The 12,348-nt window shown below is 44.2% G+C and overlaps 1 protein-coding gene across 1 annotated transcript in view; it reads right to left on the reverse strand.

Annotated features, from left to right (window-relative positions):
- adcyap1r1a (adenylate cyclase activating polypeptide 1a (pituitary) receptor type I) overlaps positions 1–10,805 on the reverse strand; it is a gene marked incomplete at both ends in the record, with an annotated part of 49,991 nt that extends 39,186 nt beyond the window's left edge. The window contains one exon of the mRNA XM_080726871.1: positions 10,764–10,805. Within this exon, the coding sequence (XP_080582997.1) occupies positions 10,764–10,805 (42 nt within the window). The remainder of the gene's footprint in view (positions 1–10,763) is intronic.
- Between the last annotated feature and the right edge of the window lie 1,543 nt (positions 10,806–12,348).

The raw sequence follows: 12,348 nt of genomic DNA on the forward strand, positions 1-12,348 counted from the left end.
TACGCACGCACGCACGCACGCACGCACGCACGCACGCACGCACGCACGCGCACACACACACACACACACACACACACACACACACAGGTGGTTCAAATTAAATTGTTAAATCTTTGTACACATTTAGAGATAAATGAACACACATGTGTACGTGTAGATATCGTCGTTGTCAGGCAAAAACCTTTTTTCGTAAAGTAAAGCCCTGTAGATTGTCTATTTTCTTTTTTCTTTTTTTTTTGGGGGGGGGGGGGGGGGGGGGCTTTTATGCCTTTATTGATAGGACAGTAGACTGACAGGAAACGGGGGAGTGACACACGGCAAAGGTCGTCCGGATTGGGAATCAAACCGGCGACGCCGCCAGGCATCCATGCCTATGTGGCACAATGCCTAAGTGGTATGCGCCATTGCGCCTGGACCAGTAGGTCAGCGGGCGCCCTGTCTATTTTAACTATTTTAAATCATTTTTTAAATGATAAATACAAAACGAACGGCTGTGGACATACAAGGTTTCCACGCGACAGCAACGATCTATTACACGCGGTGCAGAACAGTGTTTTGCAGTGGAGACCAGGGGCGTCACAAGGGGTAGGAAAGTGGGACTGAGTTACTAGGGCCCAAGGTGGTGGAGGGGCCTTAATTATTTTATACTTTAGCTATTGAAAAATAGCAGATATACAAGCTTGTAGATCTGTTATTTTTGAAAAGTCGTGAAAATGTGTGCAAATCTTTGAATATATGTATTTTTTAAGCGAACATTTGTAACTCAAATTTTGCTTCTGGGGGGTCCCTGGAACTAAATATTTTGAGATGCGGGTCCGTGGCCAAATACATACCATTTGGGGGGTCCTTCACATGAAAAGGTTTGAGCTCCACTGACATAGAAACATAGATTTTTCAAAAAACCTCAGAAGGATTTGAAATATTCAAAGATTTTCATGATTTATCAAAAATAGCAGATCTACAAGCTCGCAGCGCGGCACTCGGTGCCGCGCTGTGAGCTTGTATATCTGCTATTTTTCAATAGTTAAAGCACAGGGGCCCCGCAGTGAATCCTTGTACCCGGGGCCCATAATTTGGTGCGACACCCCTGGTGGAGACAGGGGACACTGTGGAGCCACCGGGCAGCAGTCTGTCAGACCAGACGTGCTGCTGCAGTCAGGGGGAACATTTACCCGTCTGCAGTAACGGGGGGGGGGGCATATTTATCAGTGTTTTCTATAAGGAGCTTTCAGGCTCACCACAGTATACAGTAGCTCTCTTCCTCTCACTGTCTATGGAACGCTATCATCCATCCTTTCAGCCATTGTATTTCTCTTTTTTTTTTTTTCTACCTCCACATTTCACTCCCTCCACCTTCTTTGTGTGTGTGTGTGTGTGTGTGTGTGTGTGTGTGTGTGTGTGTGTGTATGTGTGTGTGTGTGTATACTAGCATACTGTATACAGTACATCATAAAAGTCTCAACATTCACCAAAATGACAGCCTTAATGTCCACATCCACGCACATTCAACTCACTACAAGCTGTTATAAATGAGAGAGAACAATATAAATCAGAGAGAATGATGGGCAGAGGCTGACAATGAATGTGTAGACAATGACAATGAAGACAAAAGAGATGACTTGCTCTGATGAAAGACTCCCAAAGTGAGTGTACGGAGACAAGTCAGACAACGGTTTTCGAGCCGCATGGCCCATTGGTCAGCAGCCTATGTCGTGTTTGTGTAGCGTGAGGTAGCTTGATGTACAAGTACATCCCCTGGCCTTTGAAACGTAGCGGAAGGAAAACTCGAGTGAAGTAAAGGTGCTTGTGTGCTTGTAGATCTGCTATTTCACTAGTTTAGTTCATTTTTAAAATGATGAATACAAGACGAACGGTCTTGGACATACAAGGTTTCCACCCGACAACGACGATATGTATAATATACTCCAGCTCTCTGGGCCATGGATGACTCATCTCTCTCTATATGTGTCCACTGTTATGAACAGGCGGCGCCGCGGCGGGGCCTCCATGGATCGTCACACCGCTGAGGGATTCCACGGTAGAGATGCCCCAGAATACACATGGTGCACCGGGGCAGCACAGGAAAGAACTGTCGAAAAGATCTAAACTATATTACCAGTAAGACGCCTCAGGGCGACAAGCAACCAGGTCGCGCCATGTCTTGGCCATCTGGCCAGTGATGTACTATATCGGACCAGTTGACCAAATATGGAGACCCCTGGTACCCATACCGGTATATGGATATCCAAGTACTGTATATGGAGATATGCTGTGAGACCCCAAAACATGCTTACTCAGTTATTCGTTATGTGAACGTTTATGCCCATATATGGAGATCCCTGTCTGTAGAACCAGCCACACCGATATGGGCTGTCTTCCTCCATAAATGGTCATTCCCATATGAAGTCCTGTTAGATGTGGGCTTAATATTGATGACATCAGGGATCTCCATAAGGGGCATAAGGGCATAAAGGGATTTCTGTTAGTGTGGTTCCCCTGACATCACAGTGATGTCAGAGCGTGATGTCAGAACAAGTAGACACCATTTGAAACAGTGCAATGTTATGGTTTCTCATGCTATACGACTAGAATCCTTGACTCAAATCAACACGATTTTCTTTTTTACATCGAATGGACATAAAAGTGTCAATGTTTTGTGTTGTTGATATAAACCGGTATCTTTTAAGTGGTAAAAATGATAAACGATGCATTTCAATGGAACCACCAGCCTTTGTTAGAAAGAGCCCTTTGTGTTCAGTAAGAAGCATCCATGTTGCTAAGCAGCCTGCAGAAACGGCCAGAGCCGTACGGTACAGTGATGGGTAAAATCTGTCTGGCACAGGATCAGACACGGCCATGTAACTTAAGTATGATTATTTATTCTTTTGTTGCTTTTACACCAAGGCAGCCTTGGATGGAATGCTACATAATGTGGCTGTTTCGTTTGACTGAATGCAACTGGTTTTCATAGGTGTATTCATCACCAAGCGCATGCATTCAATCACACGTTGCAGCACGCACGAAAGCACACGGAAGTCGTCAAGCAAACCAAATATCGTCTCTGTCGGCTGGAAACCTCATAATATTATGTCCAAAACTGTTACTTTTCAGGATTCAACTTCAAAAGCAAAAGCAGCATTGCGTCGCATTTCGAGCTTGTGGATCTGCTACTTTGGATGCTTTCGTGTGACGCTGTAGTATGATCAAGTAGGACGTTAATTTACGAAAAAACACAAAAGGTTCGATTATGGAGATAGGAGGCTTCAGCACGACAGCAACGATATGCTACATTTAGTTGAGCATGAATGTACAGTATGTGTATCACCATACCGTCGGGTGGAAACCTTGTATGTCCAAAACCTTCCTTTTTTTGCTATTATTTTAAAAACAATTCAAAATAGTGAAAATAGCCGATCTACAAGCACACAACACCTTGCGAAGCGAGGATGCGAGGCGTTGTGTGCTTGTAGATCTGCTATTTCCACTACTTTTGTGCAACACTTTTGTACGATGAAGTAGGGCTTTAATTTACCAAAAAACATGCACATTTGAAGCTTGGACATACAGTACAAGTTTTCTGCCTCACAGTGACAATATGCACAATGCATACAATGTGCATGTGACGCGCACGCACACGCATGCACACACACACACACACACACACACACACACACACACACACACACACACACACACACACACACACACACACACACACATACACACACACACACACACACACACACGCCTAAAGAGTGAGCAGCTGGTTCGGGGGAGAAGAGAGTGTGTCCAGTATCTGCTGTTGTTCTCTGCAAGCGTTTCTCGGCGGTCCAGCTGTGCTCTGTCACACACACTCCACACTGAGGAGTCAGCAAGTGGAAACACACAGTCGGGCGTCTGCAAGCACACCAGGCGCCCGGAAACATCACCAACACCCACCCAGTGGGTCACTGACTAACATGACTGAGACTGATATCTGAAGTGTGCTTGCGATAAGTCAACAACTGTTGTGGTACTATGTTCATCACCATCGTCTCCTAGCCGATTCTGCAAATATCTTCTAAATCCTGACCGTTTTCTGAAATAACTCATGTTGCTATATCAGTAGTTTCGCCTATTCCACAATCTCTGCAGTGTTTCTCAAACTTTCAAATTTAAAGATCTCCCCAAATCTGTACTCATCTGTACACTGTCAGAGTTACATACTTTTATGGGTCAATTTAGAACCCCATAAGGGTCTGGAATCCACAGAGTCCCTGGAATCCACTTTGAGAACCACTGCTATATAGAGTCTGGAACTACACCGAAATCTGAGTCAGGAAGCTGGCATTTCCATTCCATTAAATTTGTGTGGCTGTAAAGACGAAACGGAATTGGGGAGGAGACTTCACATCCGCTTTATATTTTACTCATGATCAAAGCTTCCGACTTTCACTCTGTACTTAGTCTGCTCTTTTTCTCCTCCAAACCAAACATCTTTGCCGAAAATACCCGATCTTCAAGCTCACAACGCCTCACAGCGCGAGGTGTTGTGAGCTTGTAGATCTGCTATTTTTTGGCTAAAGTTCTCAGAATATGGACTAGGGGTCCCAGACTGGAAGCATTTGAAAATTGTGGGAGGCAACAGTCTGGCCACTGAACCCATAATCGCTCCTGATGAGAATGTTTGTACCTCGGTGCGTGTGAATAGGTGAATGTTCCGCACATTGTAAAGCACTTGGAATAAAGGGGTTATAGAAATCCAGACCATTTTCCTTGACAAATCATCAGTCAGCGCAGTTGGAATTCTCCACAGAGGGCAACACAACACCTCTCTAAAAGTATGCGCAATCACTGGATGGTATTTAAATGTCATTACCAGTATTTTCTTTTTTACCGCCGTGGCTGACAAATTGACCAATGCTGTCCTCCGTTGTTGTGATCTGGCATACTCCATCCATTACATAAAACAAGTACCGGTATATTAAAGCAAATACAGAGAAGTATTTGCCTGGCTGATTTACTGTTCATCTTATTGTAAATCCAGCAACGCTATCTTATTTGGATGACATCCATTTGTGTCTACATGCTTTTGAGTTCATTCTCTGGCCAGCTGCTAAATCCCAACCTCTCCTGTCACCTCTATCCCCTTTCTCTACTGATTCTCTTTTTCCTTGTCTGTCCTGCACTCCTTTATAATAGTACCCTCCATGCTCTTCATTTGCTCCTGTTCTCCTCTCTCGAAAGCAGATGTGGCATCCAGATAAGCCACCCATTTTGTAAAAGCAGCAGCCCGTTCTTCCCCTCAGGCTGTGAGAGGGCCATATAACACAGACAGTCAGTCCCGACCATGCGCCACACTGCCCAGCCCAGCTAATAAAAATCCCATTGGATCCGGTTGACCTCTGGCGCACCATACAGTGACATTCGACACAACACCGACGGTTCCTCCAGCTGCCTCATTGGCCGTGAAGGTTGAGAATGGGGAATAATGTGGTAAGTCAACTGCACTGTAAGGGCAAAGACATAATTTTAAAAAAAGACACTTCACCGGCACCAGGAGACGGCGGTAGCCTTAAGGTTGGGGAAGCGAGCTTGTGACCGGAGAATCATGCATGAGGGAAATAAATTAATACTGTAACCCTCTCGCCTCATTCTCTCAACAACCGTACGCTACCCTCGAGCAAGGCATTTGCTCTAGTATAGGGGTCTTCTAACGTTTTCAGGCCAAGGACCCCTTAGTCAAGAGAGAGATGAAGCAGGGAACCCCCACAACCCATACTGTAGATAACAAATAGTTTCATCATTTGACAGCACAATGATCAGTGTATTTTGGATTCATGTCAATTTGTGTTTTCAGATATTTAACCACTTGAACCGTCAATACTTAATAAACTTGACCTTTCACTCCGTACTTAGTCTGCTCTTTTTCTCCTCCAAACCAAACTTCTTTGCCGAAAATATCCGATCTACAAGCTCGTTGTGAGCTTGTAGATCTGCTATTTTTGGCTAAAGTTCTCAGAATATGGACTAGGGGTCCCAGACCCCCTGTTGAAGACACAATTACAGCTAGTGGAGGACACCAGTGGTCAGTTACAGCTGCTCTTTGTGATTTCCATATTACTACTGTGCCACGCAAGCCAGTTATGAATATCATATAAATAATATACCAACCAAAACGAGCAGGTACTACTGCTGCTGTATAAGTTAGCAGCAGCTACCAATAAGCAACTATCAAACTAATATGTTTACAGTGTCAAAAGTGAGTTCATTGTTTTGACTGTTGTTTCCTGTTGTTTCCTATCACAACCACACACATTCCTTGCAACGGATTCATGGTTTGAATGGTGCAACACAAATTAGTAAATCACACTGTTTACTAAGAACTTAGTACTGTTTGCTTTTCCCCCCCAAAAAATCCTGTAGTGTTTGGCGGTAGGTGGGCGGAGTTCCCAGCATGCCCAGAGGCAATGTGTTTATGAGAAGGGATTTTACACCATGAGTGGAGTTATGCATTTGGTTAGTAACCTCCCTTAGGGCCACAGTGCTGTGTGTGTACTGTGTGTGCGTGTGTGCGTGCTGCATGGGTGCTGCATGGGTGCGTGCGTGTGTGCGTGCGTGCGTGTGTGTTCTGTTGCTAATAAGCATGATTATCCTGTAGCCATGCTGTGTAAGTAAGGGGCAGAGGGACTGCTATAAAAATGAAAGCACAAGTTCTTGTCACTACAAACACTCCACCTGTTACAGTATATTGGTGCAGGATGTGGGGTTCAAGTAGCAGCTATTAGTGATGGGCAATCCCGTTCATTTCGGTGAATGAATCATTTCGTTACACGTTCCCGGTAATGATCCGTTCAAAAGATTTGTTCACGTTCGGCGAGTACAGCCCACCGTCGCGTCCTGTGTGCCAGAGTCTATAATTAGAGGGGGGGGGGGGGGGTGGGGGTGTGAACGAAAGTGTGACACATTTCAGGGATTTGAGCGAATCGCTCACGAGTCTTGCTAATGATTCGATTCTTATGAACGACTCACTCATGAACGACACATCACTAGCAGCTATGGGAGAAAGATGGACAAAGGCACCAAACCCACTCCAGCGATGTTGCCCCATCTCAAGCTGCGACCAAACCTGAAGCTATTTCTTCTATTCTAGTCGCTTCTATCGCTTCACTTTGGTCGCGCAGGTCCTGTTGGAATCAAGGCGAAACACCCGGAAAAAAGGGAGTCCCAACGCCAAACACCAAAAACATTTAGCGTTCGAAACGTTGAATTGTACATAGGACCACAATGGAAACAAGTCCCCGTGACTTTCAGCTAATTGCACGTACCTCGTGCTGTTTTTCCAATTCTGTCTAATAAAGTATTCAATCAATTCATCAAATCAACATCATCCCATCAATGGTGGCAGACATAAACAGCTGGTAGTGCCACTGGAGGTGCACTGAAGCTGGGGGGATGGGACAGCCAGACCAAGTACATCTGGCCTCCCAGCTTAAAGTGTGGTCAGTAGAAGACACAGCACTCCAAGTTGCCCTGTCCTCACCGACCTCAACAGAAAACCTTTAAAGACCTAGTGAAATGAAAAATATGTTTTTCACACTTTTAGAGCTTATCTGTGGTAATCATATGGGCATTACTAACACTAGATGCCTTTTTTTGGAGCCGTGGGCGGAGCCCATGGTCTCCCTCTGAGTGGCAATGTGTGTCCTGTCTCACCAGTGAGAACTGTCCCGTTGAGTTCGAACAGTACCTTTTATGACCACACATGTTAAGGGAGGGGCGCTGTTTTCAGGCCAGGCACACACACGCACACACACACACAGGGGGGAACACATAGAATCAAAAACATAGATCTGGAAGTGCTCAATTTCACGGCTCCACTTCGAACCAAGGTTTGATTTTTTTTAATATAAACCGTTTTTGCAACTGTGCATTCCATGGGTCCATTTGGTTCCGTTTGTACACTCCCAGAGTTATGGGGGTCCTTGAGTTTAAAACGTTTCAGAACCACTGATCTACTCCACAATTATTGGCATTTAATTATAAAACGGTCAACAGAAGAATACGTATGAGTCACTCATAGCATACTTGACATTACAGTCAACTGAATAGGTATGACTCATAGTATACTTGACATTAACGCTGACCATAAAGCATTCTTTGGTCTGTTTGAAAACTCGTAAAATTCTGAATTGTGTCAGGAAGAAAGTGCCCAAAACTCAACACCAATGTGAGTGTTAAAATGTTTTCATTTGCTTCGTTCTATTGTTTTATCGCGTTTACCATGCTAAAATGTGGGGCATGCGCAGTGCACGCATGGGGGCATGCGTACAAGTGGCTAAATATGTCTTTTTAGACACAATAAGCCAGAGGTTTCTTTATTGCTATTTACAGTAACACTTCTTGCCCCCATAAGTCACATCACATCCAACCATGAAATATTGCGTTGTATCTTGGGAATGGGCTTATTCTGTGTAAAATTACATATTTAGCCACTTGTACGCATGCCCCCAACCACTGAAATAAGAATCTCTAAAACAATAGAAAGTCATTCATCTTTTATATTATTTAATTACAATCTAAAATATGAACCCTTGTTGTAAAAAACTAAAGTTGTCCTTTAAGACCCGAGGCCGATTCTACAAACATGAACACCTTGTAAATCCAGATGTGGCATCCATCTGGATTTAGAGTTTTCTGAAAAACGTACTGTATTGTTGCTGTATATCGGATTCCGGATTCAAATTCGAAAATAGCAAAAGTAGGAGATCTTCAAGCTCAAAGCGGCTTCACGCCACGTTTCGAGCTTGTGGATCTGCTACTTTTGATACTTTTGGTGACGCTGTAGTGTGATCAAGTAGGATGTTAATTTATGATGAAAAAAATAAAAAAAACACAACCAGTTAGAATATGAAACGCCTGGACAGCTGGCCTAGTGGCCTGGGCACTTAGGCTCAATGTAGCCTGACAGCGCGTCGCGGGTTTGAGTCCCGAGCCCGACGTCCTTTGCTAAGTGTCATTCCCAGTGTCTCTCTCCCTGTTTCCTGTCTCTCTTCACTAATACTATACAGCTTAAATCAAAAATTCTAATGGGTTTTGAAAACCGTCACATCACATCTTGTCCGTACGCGAGTAACGTCTCAATGTCTATAGTCTATAGCTGTTGTGACATCACATTGTTGTGACAACACATTGTTGACATCACATTGTTGTGACATCACCTCATCAAAGATCAAACCCTGGATATCCATACATGGAGACGACTGGATCATCACCTAGATCTCCATATATGGAGCTGATCTCTACATCTGATTCCCAGATGATGCCCTGTTAGGGCAACTGCACTAATAGAATCCCTTTTATGCCATCAATATTAAGCCCAGATATGGGCTTAATCATCAAGGACGATGATACACGAAAGAAGAAGAAGCAGAATCCCTTTTATGCCATCAATATTAAGCCCATATCTTTCTTGGCACATAATGGACATATTGTGTCAGTTAAACCAGTGAGGTTGCCGCAACACGAGTCACACTTGCGAATTAATTACGTCTTCGTCCTTTTTATGCCCATATATGGAGATCCCTGTCCTCTACATCTGATTCCCAGATGGAGACGACTGGATCTCCATATATGGAGCTGACCTCTACATCTTTCCCAGATGATGCCCTGTTAGGCCAACCACACTGCGCCCTTAGTTTAATAGTTAAAGATCCCTTTAACACGAGTCACACTTGCAAATTAATTACGTCTTTGTCCCTTTTATGCCCATATATGGAGATCACTGTCCTCTACATCTGATTCCCAGATGGAGATGACTGGATCTCCATATATGGAGCTGACCTCTACATCTTTCCCAGATGACGCCCTGTTAGGCCAACCACACTGCGCCCTTAGGCGTCTTACTGGTAATATTAATCCTAACATCCAGATTGAACAGGGTAAAATGCTTCGTATCTCTCCACACAAAGGTGTGCTAATGAAATGGGACTCAGGGCAGCTTAACAAGCAGTTCTCTGGTCAGCCTGGCTGTGTGTTATTGTTCCAAAGAGGAGGTCAGTATAAAGACAAAGCTGATCTGGGAACTGGTACATGTTTGGTAATGTCCTTGTGCATCCTCCAGATCATTTCCAAAGAATGTCTGACATGGCCTCACATGTACACAGACAGGCATGCGTATGTCTTTGTATATGAACAAATGCATGTCCTTCTACTACACGTATATACCGGTAGTCATGCACGTGTAGCCCCCATAATTAGTACAGCCATAAACCAGCCCACAACAGCCCTGCCAATCGGGCTCAGCCCTATTGGCACGACGCTTTGTGCGTTTGTCTGGCGAGTGGGAGTCTCGGGTTCAATCCCCGCTGACGCGCATCACTACAATCTGGCGTGGTCGGCAGGACGAGGAGCGTGATATCCTCGCGTGAGGGACACAAGGGACGTTGTGTGTGGCGGTCCGCGGCGTGAAGTGTGAAGCGAGAGGACGCACTCTAAAGATCGGGGGGGGGGGTGATTGTAGCCCCCATAATTAGTACAGCCATGAACCAGCCCACAGCAGCCCTGCCAATCGGACTCAGCCCTATTGGTTTGTGTGTTGGTCTGGCGAGTGGGAGTCCTGGGTTCAATCCCCGCTTCCGCGCATCACTACAATCGCATGAACATGCAAATACACACATTTGCGAGTGTGTGCACACATGCACGCATACTCTCTCTCTCACACAAACACACAGGCACGCGCACACACACACACACACACACACACACACACACCCCTTACTCACCAGGGGCAGAAGAAGGATCACAGCCAGAAGATATCCTCTCATTGTCTCTGAGGTGAATCAGTCCCCGAAAGGAGACACAAAAGGTGGTGTTTGTAGTGTGTGTGTGCGTGTGTGTGTGTGTGCATGCACACACACACAGTGTGTTCACAGGGATGGTCCACGTGCGCTCCCCGTGGCTTCAACGTACTTCAACATTAAGGGATCTGAGAAGACACACAGACAAACGTCAGCCCTGAGCTACACTAACAATTTTTAACATTTATATATTTATATATTTTGAATTTTCTTCTTTTTTTCTCTCTTTTTCATTGGTTCTTAAATCCTCTTCAGAATATGCTCATACCGCATGTGTATCCATTTGGGGGGAGAAGCGCTACTTGTTATGAATAAATATGAATTCATAAATATGAATTCATAAAGCACAAAACAGAGGGAAAGCTTTTGTTCGAGAAGAGCGCTCTGGATGGCTGGTGAAATCAATGACGGAATATTCAGTAGTGTAGAGTACAGTATCTAATATTAATGGCAATATAAAACTTTCAAGCACATTGAAAGCATTTTGAAAAATTAATTTAGGCATAAACCCCTCCATAGAATAATGACACATACACCATAAACCGCTGTATGAAAACAAGCATTGGAAAGGGAAGAATTTTGCCTGTGGATGTTGGTTCATTTCGTAACCAATTTCAACCTGGTATGCCTATCTTTGACCATGTCATTAAAGGCTACCAAAACAACAAATCTCAAAAGAGCTCAGTTTTTTTCAAAAATGTTGAATACTTGGGATAATGGGTTGCATCACAATTAGGGTTGGGGTCGTTTAAGATTTGAAAGATTCCCTCTTAGTGCAGGGGTCTTCAACGTTTTCAGGCCAGGGACCCCTTAGCTGAGGCCCGGGAGAGATGAAGCAGGGAACCCCTCTCTCTACATATTATATAAATGCGTGACGCAGATTTTCATCGATTTCATAGATAGATTCATGGACATGTTTGACAGCATTGTCATCAGTCTATGTTGGATTTGTGTTTTTAGTTAACTTGAACTTTCACTCTGTACTTGGTCTGCTCTTTTTTACCTCTACACCAAACCTATTTGCTGAAAATAGCCGATCTACGCTGTGAGGCGTTGAGCGCTTGTAGATTTGCTATTTTTGGCTTAGGTTCTCCTCAGAATAGGGATACAAGGGTTCAAGTTGTTAATTTGGGAATAGGAAGAATGATCCTATATCGCAAAGATTTGGCGGCCACCCTGTAATAACTCGGAAAAGACCCCCTAGGGGCCCTGTTGAAGACCCCTGTCTAAGCGATTATAGGGGGTTTCCAAAAGGACCCTTACAGGTCTGTCATGGTGGTCCTTGAAATAAAAAAAAATAAAAAAAACGTTTGAGAACCACTGGCATTGTACAGTAATTGCATAGCAGACCTGGCACGCATTATTACTCATTATTACTTTAACGATTATTTTATGCATTAACTACAAGAAAATAGCAGATATACAAGCGCACAGCACGGCACAGAGTGCCACGCCGCGAGCTTGTAGATCTGCTATTTTTGAAAAGTCGTCTTTGAAAGTCTTTGAATAT

Source organism: Nannobrachium achirus, assembly GCF_963921795.1.
Source record: "Nannobrachium achirus genome assembly, chromosome: 5".
NCBI classification, from domain to species: Eukaryota; Metazoa; Chordata; class Actinopteri; order Myctophiformes; family Myctophidae; genus Nannobrachium; species Nannobrachium achirus.